Below are 19,553 nucleotides of genomic sequence, written 5' to 3'. Positions count from 1 at the left end.
CAACTTATCCAGCAAGTTTTCACACAGCGGATGCCCTTCCAGCCGCAACCCATCTCTGGGAAACATCCACACACACACTCATACACTACCAATTCACCTGTACTGCATGTCTTTGGTCTGTGGGGGAAACCGGAGCACCCGGAGGCAGGGAGAACATGCAAACTCCACACAGAAACACCAACTGAGCCGAGGTTCGAACCAGCGACCCAGCGACCTTCTTGCTGTGAGGCGACAGCACTACCTACTGCACCACTGCCTCGCCTGGAAGTGTTTGTAAATGTCTAAATGATGTTTTACTATCGTAAACACAGAAACTGTATATTTCAGAAGAGGAAATTGAGACTTGTCTGACAACACAGTACTATTTAATCATAATCACATTCATAAAAAAATCTGATTTATCTTAAATAATTTTTGGGATCAACAAGCAATTATGAAAAACCATCAATTACAACTTCATTTGCACACAATCTTTATTTCAGCAATTCAAAGACAGGATCATTATAACAGGCAGACATCATAAAGCATCACCAGGTGAATCCTAGTCTTTTCTTGGACTGCTGAATGTCGGAGGTTTCATTGAGCTCTTTTATGTTTTGCGTTCGGCTGTTCAAATAACTGGGCATCTGAACGCCTGACTCATCATGGACCAGATAACTCGGTCTAAGTCCACCGAAAACTGGCCCCAGACCCCCACCGATGCCCTCTCTGGCTGCCTTTATGAGTGGGTATGTGTTCCTGCCGGCCCTTTCGGCTGTTTCGATGACTTGTTTGGCGTATGTCTGAAACTGCTTTTCCTCCTCAATGATGAAAGCGTTGCTCTTCTCCACAAACTCCTGCTGATCCTTCTTTGTACGTTGATGTTTTGCACGTTTCTCTGCCTTTGGTAAAGAAACAAAAGAAAATCAGAGAGAAATCATAGTTCAATGCATAAAACAAGGTTATTATTATAGTTTTATATTGTAAATGAGCTTTTATTTCAATATTATTAGAACATTTGGCTGTATTTTTATTTAGTTTCACCAATTGTTTTGTTAGTTTTAGTTTAGTTTTATTTTACACACACATTTAGTTTTAGTAAATACAGTAAAATAAATGTAAATATGTAAAAATACATAAAAATAAAACAAAACACATTAAAATATATACAATTAAATTAAATTTAAAAAAATATTACAAATTATGAATGTAAGTAATATATAAGTAAAATAAAATAAATAGGAAAATAATTAAACTAAATTAAATTTAAATAAATTTAAATAAATTTAATTACATTTTAATTTAATTTAATTTAATTTAATTTAATTTAATTTAATTTATTTAATTTAATTTAATTTAATTTAATTTAATTTAATTATTTTCCTATTTATTTTATTTTACTTATATATTATTTTAAATAAAATAATTTAAATAGGCAGTTCCTTTCTCTGGCCAAAAGGAAATGAATGAATGAAATTAGAAAAAATAAATAATTCTAAATTAGAAAAAAATAGATTTTTGTATTTTTTTATATTTTAATGTGTTTTATATTTTAATTTTAAATTAAAATTTTATTTGACTTTTATTTTTTTTAATGTTTTATTTTATTTTCCTTTATTCATTCATTATTTCATTATTTCATTTATTTTCCTTCAGCCACAGTGGAATGAACTACCTATTTTAATTTATTTTAATTTACTTTGATTTAGCTTATTTTAAAATATTTATTAATTTTTTCTATTTTAAACATTTTATTTTTATATTATTTAAAATTTATATATATATATATATATATATATATATATATATATATATATATATATATATATATAAAACAAATAAATAAATATTTTAAAATAAAGTGAAATTTTATTTTTATTTAATTTAATTAAATAGGCAGTTCATTAATCTGTGGCCAAAGGGAAATAAATGAAATAATGAAATAATGAATGAATGAAGGAAAATAAAATAAAACATTAAAAAAAATAAAAGTCAAATAAAATTTTAATTTAAAATTAAAATATAAAACACATTAAAATATAAAAAAATACAAAAATCTAATTAAATAAAATTAAAATAAAATAAAATATGAATAAAAATCTTTTGAAAGTAAAATGAAATAAAACAAATAATTAAAATATAAAAAGTAAATAAATATTTTAAAATTAAATTAAATTAAATTAAATTAAATTAAATTAAATTAAATTAAATTAAATTAAATTAAATTAATTAAATTAAATTAAATTAAATTAAATTAAATTAAATTAAATTAAATTAAATTAAATTAAATTAATTAAAAATTAGGAACAAATTCTTAGAAAACTCATATCAGCCAATAGTTTTAGTTTTAGTTTAGAAAAAATACTCTTGGCAGGAAATAAAGCACATATCGAGCTGCACTTACCATCTCTTGTATGTAGAGATCCTGCAGTGTTTTTCCTTCTTCTCTTGCTTTTTGAGCTCGACGTTGTTGTTTTTCCATGAAGATTTGATCCGCTTCCTTCTTTGCATTCAGCATCTCCAGAGCTTTCTGTTTCTCTTCCTCCACCTTTCTTTCCTGCTCTTGCCTCTAATATAAAAATTAAAATAAATGTTCATTTCAGTTAATCTTTTTATTTTATATACACTGAATAGAAACAGTACACAAAAATTATTTTCACTTCAAATTAAATTTAAAGTAAATTTCACAATTAATTACAAAGAAATGCACACCCGTCAATAAATATGCTGTCATAAGAATTATTTTGTACTGATTAATTTTAATATATAAAAAAGATATAATATGTTATATAATTATATATAAATATATTATAAATTATGTCATATAATTACATTATAAATTTATTTAAAAATATAATATAATATCCCTTATTTTGACATTTAAATTGCAATCTTATTTCTATTATAAAATATCATACAATATGTTATATATTCATATAATCTTATAATATCGAATTAAAATATTTCATTATATAATCACATAGTATAAAATAATATATTTCCCTTATTTAAGAATATAATATAATGTCAGATTATATACTTTCTCTTATTTTGACTTAAATTGCCATTTAATTTTTATTATTTAATATATAGATAGATAGATAGATAGATAGATAGATAGATAGATAGATAGATAGATAGATAGATAGATAGATAGATAGATAGATAGATAGATAGATAGATAGATAGATAGATAGATAGATAGATAGATAGATAGATAGATAGATAGATAGATAGATAGATAGATAGATAATATGTTATAAATTTATACTATCATATAATATAAAATTATAATATTAATTACATACTTGCATAAAATAAAATGATATATTTCCTTTATTTTAATGTGTAATTTACACATATTAACTTTTCATTTTATAACCATTTTATATACATTTTATTCAGCCTTGTTATATTTGAAAAAATAAATATAATAAATAAAATTCATTACTAGAAAAGCTTTTAAATCCGAATCATACATTTGCAGTTTACCATGGTACAAGGTAATTTACCATGGATTCTCTGTGTGCAGCAATGGCATTGAGCATGTCTGTGTGTTTCTTTTCTTTCTCCTGTTGTTCTCTGGTCAGTCTTTCCTCCCGTTCAGACACTGCTTTGGCGATGATCTCCTCCTCATTGCTGATCAGCTGCTGCTTCTGTACTGCTAACTTCTGGATTATCGTCTCTCTGTGTCTCTGGAGCTCTCTAAAGCAAAGATAAAGACACAAAGTCCAATCTAGGATTTCCACGCATCACACTTAGTATCTAAAAAGTAAAAATCTGTAGCTGTTAGGTACAAAAATGCATCCCAGTGGCAGATATTGTACCTTCATTTATGAGAGTGCACATTAAAGCATAATTTTTGGAAATAACGTGATGTGATTTGTGTTATTATTCAAAAATGTTTCATGAAAGGTTTACCAACCAATATTTATCAGGGATCGCCACAGCGGAATGAACCGCCAACTATTCCAGCATATGTTCTATGCAGCGGATGCTTTCCATCCGCAACCTAGTACTGGGAAAACACCATTCACACACACACTCATACACTATGGCTAATTTAGTTCATCCAGTTAACTTATAGTGCATTTCTTTGCACCGTGTGGATACTGGAGCACTCAAGGGAAACTCACGCCAGCACAGGGAGAACATGCAAGCTTGCCCAGCTGGGATTCGAACCAGCAACCTTTTTGCAGTAAGGCGAAAGTGCTGAAGACTGAGCCACCGTGCCGCCCAAGTGATCATTTACTCTACCTAAAAAGTGAGTAAACCTGTTGGCTTCATATCAAAAAGTTGACTTTACTACTGAACTGAAATTAACTAAACTAAACTGAAATTGACAGTAAAATTAAAAATAGCATCAAAATAAAACTAATTAAAAACACAAAACTATTCAATTCAATTCATCTTTAATTCTATAGCCCTTTTACACTGTAGATTGTGGCAAAGCAGCTTCGCATAGAAGATTATAGTGAATTGAAACAGTGTCAGTCCAGTTTTCAGAGTAGCAGTTTAGTTTAGTTCAGTTCAGTGTGGTTTAATTTTGAGAGCAAATCTATCGATGCGCAGCTCCATAAATCCCAAACCAAGCAAGATAGTGGCGTCAGTGGCAAGGAACAAACTTCTCCAATTGACAAAAGTGAAGAAGAAAAAGCTCGAAAGACACCAGCCTCAGTTGGGCATGACCATTTCTCCTCTGGCCAGACTTCTTGTGCTGCAGAGCTGCAGTCTAGGTGCTGGAGGCTGGAGAACGCTGGACGTCCGTCGTGGAGAAGCTGGAGGTTTGAGTAGGTCACCGGTGGGTGTACAGGCTGGTCCACAAGATCAATGCGGAGACTGGTCTGTCATTGGGTCTACCTTAATCTACTATATGATAACATTGCCTCTTTGACAGTTATATTCTGTCATAATATTCAATGTGTTTTTGCTATGTAGAGGATTTACATATAAATGACTGTAGTGCATCACTGCAAAGGTATTTACGACTTATTTTACACCTAAATGATGAATAAAAAAAGATTAAATATAAGACTGGAGTAGGTGACGCAGTGGCGCAGTGGGTAGCATGTTCACCTCACAGCAAGAAGGTCGCTGGTTCGATCCTTGGCTCAGTTGGCGTTTCTGTGTGGAGTTTGCATGTTCTGCCTGCGTTCGCATGGGTTTCCTCTGGGTCCTCTGGTTTCCCCCACAGTCCAAAGACATGCGGTGCAGGTGAATTGAGTAGGCTAAATTGTCCGTAGTATGTGTGGATGTTTGCCAGGGATGGGTTGCGGCTGGAAGGGCATCCGCTGCGTAAAAACTTGCTAGATAGGTTGGCGGTTCATTCTGCTGTGGTGACCCCAGATTAATAAAGGGATTAAGCCGACAAGAAAATTAATGAATGAATAAGACTGGAGTACCTGAAAATCTCCTCCTGTTTTTCTTTCCTCATTTTCATCATTTTTTCTTTATGGCTGGCGAGCTGCTTGCATTTCTCCTCCTCTTCCTGCAGTTTCTGCGCTTCTGTTGCTTTCATCATCTCTCTGTTGGTTAAAAGATCCTGATAGGAAACAGAAAATGTTTGAAATGTAAAACAGCATCTGATTGAGTATCGGTATGTGGATTTGTACTGTGATTGATTTATTACTCTATGAGCCTTCAGTATGCTTCTCTTCTCCCCCTGTTTCTTGCGCTCCTTCATGGCCTGCTCCCACAGATGAAGATTTCTGAGACGCTCGATTTCTTCAGCCTCGCGTTTGACCTCCTGCCTCTCCTGCTCTTTCTCAAGTTCATGATCCACAATCCTAACAAGGTGGGAAATGTTTGATGGCAATTCACATATGACATACTCTGTAAAAAATATCCTTAAATAAGCAGTTTATGTAGTTTATGATTCATATTTTTATTTTTCACCCGATTTAATGGGCATTATCAGTGGTTATCAGCTGATAGATATGGCCAGTAGGGGCCTTCTGTTATCATCCGTTCACATGACTAATCAGCTATAGCAGGGGTGGCCAACCCTGTTACTGGAGAGCCACCTTCCTGCAGATTTCAGTTGCTACCCATATCAAACACACCTGAACCAATCAATTAGGACCTGAACACCACGTGATGATTACAGGCAGGTGTGTTTGATATGGGTTGCAACTGAAATCTGCAGGAAGGTGGCTCTCCAGGAACAGGGTTGGCCACCCCTGAGCTAAAGCAATAGAGAAGACTCCAGATCTGTTTTTATATTACTGTGACGGTTAGGTTTAGGGTTGGAGTAGAGGTAAACGTTAATAAAATTCAATTAATGGGAAATTTAATAAATAATAAAAATACTTCTCATGAATAATCAGTTATACTAATAGAGAAGACTCCAGATCCAGATCTGTTTTTACATTACTGTAACAGTTGGGTTTAAGTTTGGAGTAAGGGTAGACGTTAATAAAATACAATTAATAGAAAAAATATGAATAATTCTCGTTAACTTCCGGCTGCAGCCGTGTGTGTTTATTAACCACCAGAATGGATGATAACAGCCTTCTGAGCCTACCAGTATAGGTGCAGAAGGAAGGCCCCTACTGGCCCATATATATCAGCTGATAACCACTGATTCAATCGAGTGATAACATTCGAATCAGCTGATGCAATTCACAATCATAAACGAACTTGTGAATCATGAAATACGGAAACTGTTACTTAACAGACATTTTTTTTTTACAGTGAAGCTATTAACAATGTTTCATTTAAAACCATGGATAAATACAAGACAACAACAAAAATAGTTATGAGATACAAAATTGCAAGGAAAAGTCAGAACCTTTTTCTAATAATTTCTGTTAAAATAACGCAATGCCTATCATTTTAGGAATTCTGAATTAACATTGAGAGCACATATCTTAAAATGCTGAGGAATTCTGAATGTATTATTCAAAGTGTTTAACAATTATGACTTCTTAAGGATTTCCTATTTTATGTCACAGTTTTGTTTTTAAGAATTTCTGAGCGTATGTCATATTCCTTAACTAAAATATATTTTCAAAGAACTGAGAGTGAAAATGTCAGAATTGTAATATATAATCAATATATAAACTTAAGATGTAAAGTCAGAATTTTAAGAAAAAAAGTCTTTGATTTCTCAATTGAGATTTTTCCCAGAATGTAAATTCTAAGTTAGAATTTTTGTTCTCCAAATTCTGCGAGTTTATAAGTCACATTTAAGAATACTGAGTTTATATTTTTCTAATTCAGATTTTCTTTCCTCATAATTCATTATATTTTTTAATTCTAATAATTATTAGAATAATTTTTAATTTTAATAATAATTTAAATTCTCATTTCTCATCATTTTATCTCGTTGTTTATATCATAATTTTTAGAAGTTTATATCTTAAATCTGAGGTTATTTATTGAATGTGAAAAGTGTAGGAAAATATAATTTAAAACTGTACTATTTAAAGGTGGAATTGCAAGATGTGGTGAGGCAGTGGCGCAGTAGGTAGTGCTGTTGCCTCAAAGCAAGAAGGTCACTAGGTCGCTCAGTTGGTGTTTCTGTGTGGAGTTTGCATCTTCTCCCTGCCTTCGCGTGGGTTTGCTCCGGTTTCCCCCACAGACCAAAGACATGCGGTACAGGTGAACTGGGTAGGGTAAATTTTCCATAGTGTATGAGTGTGAATGTGTGTGCGGATATTTCCCAGGGATGGGTTGCGGCTGGAAGGGCATCCGCTGTGTAAAAACTTGCTGGATAAGTTGGCGGTTCATTCCACTGTGGCGACCCTAGATTAATAAAGGGACTAAGCTGACAAGAAAATGAATGAATGAATGAATTGCAAGATGTAAATACAGAAATGATGATTTATGATTTCTTTTTTTTTAATTGTGATTAAAAACATAGAATTGTGACATGTTTATATTGTGTAGTTCTGACTTTGTATTGTAAATTTATTTGGTAAAAATCTAAATAGTGAGATAAAAACTCTTAATTGTGAAAAGTGGTGTAGTTCAGATTTTTGTTCATTAAATTCATTCATTCATTCATTCATTTTTTTTTTTTGGCATAGTCCCTTTATTCATCAGAGGTCGCCACAGCGGAATGAAACGCCAACTTGTCCAGCATATGCTTTACACAGCGAATGCCCTTCTATCTGTAACCCAGTCCTGGGAAACAACCATACACTCTCATTCACACACATACACTACGGAGCACCCGGAGGAGTTCACTAAATTGTGATATGAAAATATGAATTGTGACATAAATCTAAGAATTGTGAAATTTTTTATTGTGTAATCATGTTGTGTAGATAGAACTCCTAATTGTGAAATGATTATATTGTGTAGTTCAGATTTTTGTTCAAAACATTGTGAGATAAAAATCTCTATTATGAGATAAATCTTGTGAAACGTTTCATTTAATGTGTCTCCTTACTGTTGTTTCAAGCTCTCAACAATGGCCTGATGTTCTTGTTTCTTCTGTAAGGCTTTCTTCTGTTCCTCCAGGAGAGCCTGCTCTTCTCTGGAAGCCATTTCAGCCAACATGTCTCGGTCTATGTCTTTGGTGGCGTTCTGCTTCATGCGTTTCAGCTCAATCTGAGCCTCCCTTTCCTTCAAAACCTCCGCCAGCATCAGAGCACCCTGTTCAACAATGGAAGACACACAGTAGTTTTTCTATGAGCAGAATTTCACTGAAGATTTGCATTTGTGATCACATAATGTGAGACACACACATGGAAGCCTTTCACTCTGTCGGTCTGGTAGTACATCTGGGTTTTTGCCTTCTCGATGGCCTCCTTCCGCATTTGGGCCTGGTATTTCGCTTCTTCTATGTCAATTAGTTTTCTCTCCTCTTCTTCGATCGCCTCACGGATTTTCTTGGCCTCAAGCTTTTTTTGTCGCTGTCCCTGTAAAGATGAAGTCAGATGTTGGTATGTGGGTCAAACATACATTTTAGTATACAGTAAATCAAATTAAATGTGATTTTGGAAATATATTAAATAAATCAGTGTCAAATGTTTCAAATAACTTTTGTAAAACTAAAATACAAAAAAATATGGATGAAATGTTACGTAACATAGACACATATTAAAGGTGTATGTTGTATGTAAATTAATAAATACATGGATAAAATCAAAGAATGTAAAAATATATAAATAATATAAAAATCTAAAACATTTAGCAATTATAAAAATACAATTATATAAAAAAATATATATAAAAATGATAAGCAATATATTCTAAAATGTAAAAGTTATTTACATAGTTTATCATTTGAGTTTATAACATAAAAATAGGTGTAAAATATAATTTAAGATTTCCTGGTGATGGGTTGCCACTGGAAGGCCATCCACTGCGCAAAACATATGCTGGATAAGTTGCCGGTTCATTCCGCTGTGGCGACCCCAGATTAATAAAGGGACTAAGCCGAAAAGAAAATGAATAAATATACTTTGAGAAACATTTATTTTCTCTTGTAAAGCAAAAGGCTTTAAAAACAGTTGAGGAGGTTTTTTATCCACTTCACAATGAGTTTCAACCACTTCATTCAGGTATACGCTACAGGCAACCATGAGCGTTAAAGAAAACCGACTAGTTATATTTCGTGCCCATGTGCTGTGAGAGTGTTAAATGGAAATCATTCTGTGTATCTGTGTTGTGTATTTGTATGTGGTGATGTATTGTGAAGTCAGAGACATTGTTCGACAGTGCCAAAAATAGTCCTGTATTTATTAATTTACACATTTTAACTTTTCATTTAATAACCATCTTTTTTAATATATATATATATATATATATATATATATATATATATATATATATATATATGTTTTTTTATTTGTGCATAATCCCTTACTGCCCCACTTGAACACATTTTTGCAAGTATCCACTTATGCTTGCAACTTATGCTAAAATGTGACTTTGTATGTCCAAGCTTGGTTCCTTCTCTCAGCGTGTAAACAGAACAGCTCATGTTCTATTTTGCAGTTAAAAAATACATAAATATATAAATCAAATACAATTATAATCAAAACAACATTAAATTGAGCATGCCCAATGCTGCAAAAGTACATTTACATGATTTTACTTTGATTAGGAATGAATCCAGAAAAAAAGGGGAGGCATATGACACAATAACCATTTTATCTCGATTGTTGTTTCTTCATAATTGTCGTGAAGGCCAAAATCAAAACAGTTTTTTTTTATTAATTGTACATCCATGATTACTTTTATGGTGGACTTGTAACAAACTTGACTTACACTTTTCTTTGAAATGTAGCTGCTTATGTATAGAACAGTCTTGCACAGTAAGCTTGCCTGACTGGAAAATTTCAACAAAGCATTATTTTTTAGAGGCGATTAAATTATTGGTGGGGATATTGGTGAAAATCGGTTGATATTGGTGGGGACACATCCCCTCTGTCCATTCTAATTCTATACCCTTGCATCTATGTTATACTGCTCCAACAAAGTCTACTTTGTAAAAAGCGCTATTGAAATATAAATGGATTGAAATGGATCAAATACTTTTTATTTTTTTGGAACGTTCAACAAAAATACAAAAATATACAGAAAGTGTATAAATTCTATAAAAACAAAACAGAAAACCGAACAAAATAAAAAGAGAAACAAAAGATTATGAATTATGAATTACAAGTATCACTTTAAGGTCACGGTGATGTATAAAAGGTCACATACAGTTTGCTGGCTATTATAGAAAAGAAACAATACTGTAAGATTCACATAGTGTTATTGATTTTAAAGCTTTAACATTGCTGTAGGTCGAGATTGTATTCAAATAACATTTCTAATCTTTACAAAAAATAAGAAAAAGGGGCTTTACAGACAAAAATTTGCATTTGTGTATACAAAATTTTGCTGGTAAAATAAATAGATTTATTAGAAAATATTGATCTTTTACTTTATCAACATGATAAAAACCAAGTAAAACATCTTTGTATGACAAAGAAAAATTATCTAAAAGAGAGACACCAAATATATAACCAATATATAACCAAATTCCTTCCAAAAAATCTTAATATGGAGCAAATTTCCAAAAAAGATGATCGACAGATTCATCTATTATTTCACAAAAGGAACAAAGGGGAAGCATTTTTTTATTTATAAACATTCACTGGATAAACTTAATGTAGCAATTTGAAGGAAAACTCTTTAACCTTATTTGTAATTAAAATTTTGTTAGGTGAAAACCACACAATGTTCCAAGGAATGTCATGAAATAAATTATTCCAGTGAAATATGACATGAGGAATAGAGGTTATTTCATTCTGAAAAAGATGCCAAATCTTTTTATTTCTGAGAGAAGTGTTAAGCGTGAAAAAAAAATTTCAATCACTGTTTCACAAGCATTAATCAGTGAAGTAAAGGGGACAACAGAATCAAGAGAGTTTTTTTTTAAAGGGCAATAGCTCCACTAGGAATTGCATCCATGACTATGGAAAACTCATGTGGGGTTATCGGAATACAGTATTTACTTAAGAACTCAGAATAAGAAGGTAAATGACTACTATTTTAAAAAAGTTCAGAAACTAAGCAAATATTGTTCTTAAAGCAATAAAATATAGATTTAATTTTATAACAAATATCATTATTCCAGATATAATACCTATGGGGACTAAAGTTGTGTTTATATATTAGATTCCATGCCAATAATACTTGTTTAAGGAAATTGGATACTTTAATGGGAAGTTTAGAAATATTATAATAATTACAACGGATTAACTCACGGCAATGGTGTTGGACCAGTTTTTGACGATGTCTTTAGAGCGCTTGTGCAGCGCCTCCCGCTGTTCAGCCGCCGCCATCACACTTCTGTTATGGTGATTTATACCGTTCACACTGTCCTGCAGCCGCTGCCATTCAGATTTAGACAAGACCACCACTTGACGAAGATTTGCCCCGGTTTTCTCCATCTCCGAGTTCACAGCTACACACATTTCCAAGTAAATCACAAGCTGTAATTTCCAAGCGCAAAAATACAGATATACGCAGTATTTATGACTCTCATCTTGTTTACTTTGACCGTAAGTTACTGAATGACACCTGCTAGTGAAGCTGTTGACATTTAAATAGCTTTTAATCTTTCATTAAATATATACAGGGATATACATAACCGCAGTATTTTTGATTCTCACCTTGTTTACTCGAGCCTTTCCTTCGACCGTACTTAACCACACCTGTTATTGAAGTTACTGTTGACATTTAAGCTACTTTTTAATTTCCTCTTACATTCGTTGGGCTTTGTATATTTAGATGCTTATATATTTCAATCCTTCACACTTTGGGAAAGTTGGCTAGCGATGGTTAACATGTCCAGAGTCTGTCCACTGTGTCGCTCGGTAACCCTTTCAACTTTTGTTACAGTGTTGCTTAGCAACCTTGCAAATGAAGTAGCGATTAAAAGTAAGTGACGTCATGGGAATCCTTAAAGAGCCAGCAATGTAGAAAACAACACGCTGAAGGAGGTCTGGAGATGCGTCATTTTGAAGATATCAATAAGACCTTTAAGGTCAATTTAATTAAGAGATGTCTATCCACCTCCAATTCCCTTCGAAACCCCATTCCTCATAATCTTTTTAACCAAATAGGTGGCTTAATGTGATTATAATATTTTTTAAATCCCTTTTAAACTCTCCAAATTCCATCAACCAACTCTTCTTGCTTGGAAAATCTTTTACTGTCACAATTTTTCTCCTACACCTCCTTTATTTGGAATAATGGTAATATAACCTTTTTAAATAAATCTTTATTCTTAGTAAATTGGTTTAATAGAGATATTAATAGTCTTTTAAAACTTTTTGACAGTTCCAGGAATATTCTATCCTATGAACAATTCATGTGTACTCACAATTTCCCAATATTGTTTAGAGAATTTAATTCAGTTATTAAATCTATCCCTGTAAAAAAATATTCAACTTGTTAAAAATCATATTTGCTATAATTCTCTATCTGCTGTAAACCCAAAACTAGAAGGTGTTGAGTTGACTGATAAAAAATGTACTAACAAACATGTTTGTAATATTTTTCAGAAGCGAAATAAAATTACACCTAGAGGCAAATTTTTCTGGAACTCTATTATAGTTAGTATTAATTGGAAAAGAGGCTGGTTAACTACCTTCAAATTCACTATTAATAATAAAATTAAGGAAATCCATTTTAAAATATTACCTACAATTTACCCAGTAAAACCGTTTTTTATCAAAGTACATTGAAATGGAGGATATCTGTGGTTTCTGCAAAGCGGATAAAGAGAGCCTTTGTCATTTGTTTTTTGAATGCAACGCTGTAAAGAATTTCTGGAAGAATCTAGACAAATATATTTTAAAAAGGACAAAACTTAGTTAATATTTTACATTAAAAGATATTATTTTTTTAATATGAAAACAAATCCAACAAATGTCTTCAATATATTGTTAACCTCACTTAGTCTCTTTATTAATCCGGGGTCACCACAGCAGAATGAACCGCCAACTCATCCAGCAGGTTTTTACACAGCAGATGCCCTTCCAGTCGCAACCCATCTCTGGGAAACAACCACACACTACGGACAATCTAGCCTACCCAATTCACCTGTACCGCATGTCTTTGGACTGTGGGGGAAACCTTAGCACCCGGAGGAAACCCACGCAAATGCAGGGAGATGATGCAAACTCCACACAGAAACGCCAACTGAGCCGAGGTTCGAACCAGTGACCTTCTTGCTGTGAGGCGACAGCACTACCTACTGCTCCACTGCGTTGCCTATTTGACCAAATTGAGTGGAAAAAGAGCTTAAGAAAAGTTAGAGCTTACCTAGTAAATACTGTCTCACCAATAAAGTTAAAGAAGTGACATATAAACCAATACATTTAATTTGTCCAGTGAAAGAAGTTGTTAAAATGTTTTCAGAAATGGAATCTACATGCACTTTTTGTGAATTAGAGGAGGAATCGATAAAACACCTGTTTTTGAATGCATGTTTTCCCAAATGTTTTAGTTTGATGATGAATATAAACTTACAATATTAAACTTATAAAATTAAAAGTTCAGTTTTCTTGTAAAGATATTGTTTTGATGGACAATAATAATAACAAAACTTTGGAGCAAAATTTGTTTATTAATTTAATGATAATATATGGGAAGGACCATGTACACAAACAAAGATGGTCCAATGATAAGCCTAATATTTATTTGTTTAAAATTGATCAAGCATTATATCGAAACCCATAAAAGACAAAAAATAAAAAATTTCATTTTTTGATTTTATTTTTTATTTGTATTTTTTTCTACAACTGATGTGTTCCTTTGATGTGAGAAATAAACATTGTATTCCTTTTTGTTATTTTTTTATTGTAGAAAAAACACTTGAAATTTAGCATGAAAATACACTTTTCACTCTTCCCCCCTCTCTCCTCCAAAGCATGCAGATTCAGTTTAGCAGGTAGATGTATTGTTATACATGGGCTAAGGCAAAGAAAAACAAACATTGTATTCCTATTTTTTTGTATGCTATTGTTCTTGTTATGCAATAAAAAAAAAAAATTAATTAAAAAAAAATATATATATATATATATATATATATTTTTTTTTTTAAATGTAGAAAACAACTTAAATGTCCTTTCTAAAACTAAAAAAAGCAAAACAAATACTTAACAATTGGCTTCAGAGAGATTTAACCCGCCTTGGTAGAGTTCTCTTATTAAAAGCTGAAGGGTGGTCTCATTTATACCTTCTTTTTTTATTTGTTCATGATACATGAACAAAATTGATAGTTAACTGTTTAATTTTTTCTAGAAAAACAAACACAAGCGTCTGAAGAAACACATTCTCTGTGGTGAAAAAGCTAATGGTGGTTTTGACATGATTGATTTTTTTTACATTAATTACACTAAGTGAATCGGAGTAAAAACTGTGTAAATTCCCCTGATTCGATTTGGTACTTTATCCCACATAATATTTATAAAAAGATTGGAGGTCTCAAATTTTTGTTAACTTGTAGTTTTTTTTCCATCCAAACTCCCTGTAACACTCTCTAAATTTCATGAACAGGCTATTTTGGTATGGAAATTATGTTTCGTTCACAATTTCTCCCCGCACAAAGTGAAGCTATGGAACAACAACAGCATCTTAGTAAAGAATAAATCGATTTTTTATAAGAATTAGCATGAAAAAGATATTAATTATCTTTGTGATTTACTTGATTCAAGGGAACTTCTATTCATATGGTGACTTTATGGTTAAATATAATTTCCCTGTTATTCTCAAAGAATTTCATACTGTGATTAAGGTCATACCTAAAGGCCTTGCTCATTTAATGAAATGCCACTTGTCATTTGAAGTGATTGCTAAAAAAGAACCAAAGTTTTTAGTTAAAGACAAATACATTTACAACCTAAAATTTAGTTATAAAAATATAAGAAACCTGTTTCAGTCAAAGAAAAGAATCACTCCGAGGGAAAAGTTTCTTTGGATTTCTCTAAATGCCTCATAAATGTAACACACAAATTTCTGCCATCCAATTTTTTATGCTTTTCTTTTAACTGTCTTGTTGCCGTAAACAATACATAAATAATATTTTAAAATACTTGGGGATGGACATGGTAATAGTATAAGCTCTGTCATGTGCTCTGTAATTGATCAGATGCTGGGGCTTGTGTAAAGAATTAGTCCAGCTGACCCATTATAACCTTCTTTTAATCCTATATTCACATTTATTCTCAAATAATGAGCAATTGTGTGATGCATATACTTAAAAGACATGAGAATCAAGCAGATAGAATAAGAGCTGAGGGGGGTGGTGAAAACTTTTAAACAGGATGAAGATATTAGTTTTTTCTAATTTTGTTGAAATATCTTGTTTTCCTTCATTTAGCACCGCCCTTTGAAAATGACAGAAAATATTAGGATTCATCCTGGTTCACAAATTAAGTGCGATTTACCTTGATTTTCAGATTCTAAAAGTTCCCCCCCCCCACATCTTAATGCCTTGTGTTTCCCTCTGGAGCATCAGTTAGGGTTTAAACCTTTTCTAACAGTTGTGTTTGAGTCCCTCAATCAACCTCAGTGTGAAAAGATGGATCTCACAGTCACACAGCCACTGCTGAAAAGGGTTCAAATCTGCAGAAGATGCTGGGAAGCTGAAGAATCTGCAAGAGATTAAGGAGATTGAGGAAGAGCAGCAGACAGTTTAATTGTTCGGAACAGACAAGAGAGTCATGAACAACCATCACAAAGCACTGGTAGATCATCAGGAAGCCACGCTGTATTGAAAATACAAACTTTTGCAGGGGGTGATGTTAATAATTTCAGCTATATTTTTGTGTAGTGTACTCTATGTAAACATATTTTATGTAAAATATCTTACTTGGGACAGTAGTAAATAAAAAAAATAGCAAGATTTTGTATGATCTCTCTTATTTTGTTCAAATTATTCACATTTTAACAAATTCTTCAAAGGGTGTGTAAACTTTTCAGTGCAACTGTGTCTTCTTTTGTGAGGAAACAAGCAATAAGGGTGAATAAATGATCATTTTGTTCTGGGTGAACTTTTTTTAATGTCTATTAGAATGTACAGTGGGCAGTGGGTACCACAGTTGCCTCACAGCAAGAAGGTTGCATGGTTTGAGCCTCAGCTGGGTCAGTTGGAGTTTGCATGTTCTCCCCGGTTTCCTCCAGGTGCTCCAGTTTCCCCCACAAGTACAAAGACATGCACAATGGGTGAATTTGGTAAGCTAAATTGTCCGTAGTGTATGTGTGTGAAAGGGAGTGTATGGGTGTTTCCTAGTGATGGATTGCAGCTGAATAGGTGTCTGCTGCGTAAAACATTTGCTGGATAAATTGGCGGTTCATTCCGCTGTGGCGACTTCTTTATATTTAAGAGACTTCAAAAGAAACTTCAAGTAATCAGCCATCTTAACTATTGTATGGTTAATTTCATGTTTGTAATGTTTTTAGAGTACAGCTGCTTTAAAAACAGTGTAAATGTACTTTTACATTTCCTTTTTTTTAGTTGTTTACAATTTATTTCTTAGTTTTTCAAGTTGCATGTTACTACAAGTTACACAATCATGTAAACACAGCAAACATTTTACATCCTAAAGTCTTTCCTAACATCCCATCCCCAAACATCTTCTCTAAAATTTGGATCATAATTCAGGTCTGAAGGGGCTAAAAGCTGTCTTTCCTTTCTTGTGAGCCATAAAACACTGGCACATCAGTGTTACTTCTGTTTCACAGAGGCAGGGGGGGAGTTTTTTTTTGGGAGGCGCGGTTGGGCGGAGTTTCTCTTTTATTGAAAAAAGCGTTACGAAAATCAGCGGCGCGCGCGCACGCGATCATTCATTTGAAGCGAGAGTCGAGTCCGCAAGTCCACGATAATAATGGCTCCTATATCAGTCAAACGCGTTTTAATCAGTGAAAGCGTCGATCCCTGCTGTAAAAGTGTTCTCCAGGAAAATGGCATTGAGGTGACGGAGAAGCAGCAGATGACTAAAGAAGAGTTGATTGCAGAGATTCGGGTAAGTGATTCACATTGCCTCTAAAGTATTATCAAGTTTGAATCGCTGCCAGTGAATGGCGTCCTGCAACAGGAAAATCAGCATTTTATGAGATGTATATAATTATGTGTGTTTGTTGGATGTGCTGAAGTTTTTGTATGACTGTCACCCCTCCTCCTCCTCCTCTCCAAGAGTCTGATGCAACAGCAGCCTCTATCTGCACCATATGAATCATTTCAATCGATTCTCTACTAATGGTTTTATTATATATTAGGTAGACAATCAGTTTGCAGTTGCCGATGTTTTTTACTGTTTGAATTAGTTTTCACTTCTGCATTTGCTGTTTAATTATTACATTACCTTCAGATTTATATATTTATTTGTGCTGATATTCACTATATTTGTGCATATAGACTCCCTAATTTTTTATTTTTAGCATGTATCATTTACTTGGCAGAACACTTCCCCCCCTGATTATGATGTAAACTTATTAAACAAACATTAAAACTGGTTTTCAAGCATCAAAACAAACAAAAATTACTTTTACTTTTGTTTTTCAAAAAAAATTATGTCCGCTGTATATATAAATATATATAAAAAAAAAAAAAAAAATATATATATATATATATATATATATATATATATATATATATATATATATATATATATATATTTAAAAATATATAACAAAAAATATTTCCCAAAGGATGTTTAACAGAGCAAGGAAATTTTCACAGTATGTCTGATAATATTTTTTCCTCTGGAGAAAGTCTTATTTGTTTTATTTCGGCTGGAATAAAAGCAGTTAATAATTTTAAACACCATTTTAAGGACAATATTATTAGCCCCTTTAAGCTATGTATTTTTCCTGATAGTCTACAGAACAAACCATTGTTATACAATAACTTGCCTAATTACCCCATCCTGCCTAGGTAACCTAATTAACCAAGTTAAGCCTTTAAATGTCACTTTAAGCTGTGTAGAAGTGAATATCTATAGTCAAATACTATTCATTTACTCTTCACCTAACAGAAATTGGAGAAAAAAAACAAAAAAAAAAACGGGGTCTAGTAATTCAGGGGGGGCTAATATTTCTGACTTCAATTGTATGTATGTATGTATGTATGTATGTATGTATGTATGTATGAAAACTCTTTCTTTGTATATACTATCAATACTCTTTTAGTTTTATCAATACTTTGGATAAAAGCACTATACAATGTGTTGTCAACATTAAAAGACAATAGAAGTATATTCTCTGTTGAAGCTTTTAGCCTATACGGTCAGTCCATATGTCCCATTTAAGTTTATTGTCCAACATCACACCCAAATTTATATAATATGTTACTAACTGAATGTACTCCCCATTAATTAATGTGAGGTGAGTTTGGCTTTGTGCTCACTCTCAAAAATCAATAACCATCTACTGGTTTTAGAAATATTTATAAGATTTGGTTTTTCACACCAGTCTGAAAAGAAGTCAAAAACAGGCCCATGTTCATCCGCCTCTTCATTTAAAAGGCTCGCCAAAGCAGTGTCATCTGCATACTTTACAATATACTGTATCTTTGATTTAAGTGAACTCATACAAGAATTTGTATATACAATAAATAATAACACAACCCTGGGGAGCTCCAGCTGAAGCGCATATTTTATCTGAAATAAAACCTCCCATTTTAACCTGTTGGATTCTAGAGCTAAGAAAATGGTCACCCAGGCAATCATTTAAATGTCTAATAAAAATTATTTCATTTATTTGAATTTTGGCGTCTTAATACTAATTAATTATGATTTTTAAATGCCACAATACTTCAAGCAACTATTATTTTTACTTGTTTGTCAACAATAGTTTCTAAAAACAGTATAAATGTAATAAAGTAGACACTTTACTTGCATTTAATTTGCTTTCTTTGTATATAAAGTCCCTCTTGAAATGTGTATTTGAGACGAGAATGGGATGTTGCATGCATGCAATTTGTTTTTATATACACACACTAGATTTTTAGTTCCGAAAGCATGGACAGTACTAAGTAGGCCTGTCATGATGAGTAATATTTGTTGCGTGATGCTGTAGAAATTATTGCAATAAGTGATATTACTGTCATTTTAAGATTCATA

The 19,553-nt window shown here is 32.4% G+C and overlaps 2 protein-coding genes across 4 annotated transcripts in view; one reads left to right on the top strand and one right to left on the bottom strand.

The window, feature by feature from the left end:
- Positions 1–455: 455 nt before the first annotated feature.
- On the bottom strand, positions 456–12,322 carry cfap210 (cilia and flagella associated protein 210). 2 transcript variants are annotated; one of them, XM_021479038.2, is made up of 9 exons: positions 12,096–12,322; positions 11,688–11,915; positions 8,673–8,846; positions 8,375–8,580; positions 5,609–5,765; positions 5,382–5,521; positions 3,492–3,684; positions 2,384–2,548; positions 456–881 (listed from the first exon to the last, which is right to left on the bottom strand). In XM_021479038.2, the coding sequence occupies exons 2-9, from the start codon at positions 11,895–11,897 to the stop codon at positions 528–530; spliced, it is 1,599 nt and encodes a 532-aa protein (XP_021334713.1). In that variant the 5' UTR covers positions 11,898–11,915; positions 12,096–12,322; the 3' UTR covers positions 456–527. The 2 variants fall into 2 exon arrangements, with proteins under 2 accessions (XP_021334713.1, XP_002663472.1); XM_002663426.4 differs by having other exon boundaries at positions 11,688–11,887.
- Positions 12,323–17,253: 4,931 nt separating this feature from the next.
- The window catches only part of phgdh (phosphoglycerate dehydrogenase), a 28,287-nt gene continuing 25,987 nt past the window's right edge, over positions 17,254–19,553 (top strand). The window contains exon 1 of one of the 2 annotated variants that reach the window (NM_199577.2): positions 17,254–17,456. In NM_199577.2, the coding sequence (NP_955871.2) occupies positions 17,319–17,456 (138 nt within the window). In that variant the 5' untranslated portion in view covers positions 17,254–17,318. The remainder of the gene's footprint in view (positions 17,457–19,553) is intronic. The other variant, XM_073911596.1, reaches the window with a different exon arrangement.

The sequence above is a fragment of the Danio rerio genome, chromosome 9, assembly GCF_049306965.1.
Source record: "Danio rerio strain Tuebingen ecotype United States chromosome 9, GRCz12tu, whole genome shotgun sequence".
Lineage (NCBI taxonomy): Eukaryota > Metazoa > Chordata > Actinopteri > Cypriniformes > Danionidae > Danio > Danio rerio.
This window is presented reverse-complemented; position numbering and strand designations above follow the sequence as displayed.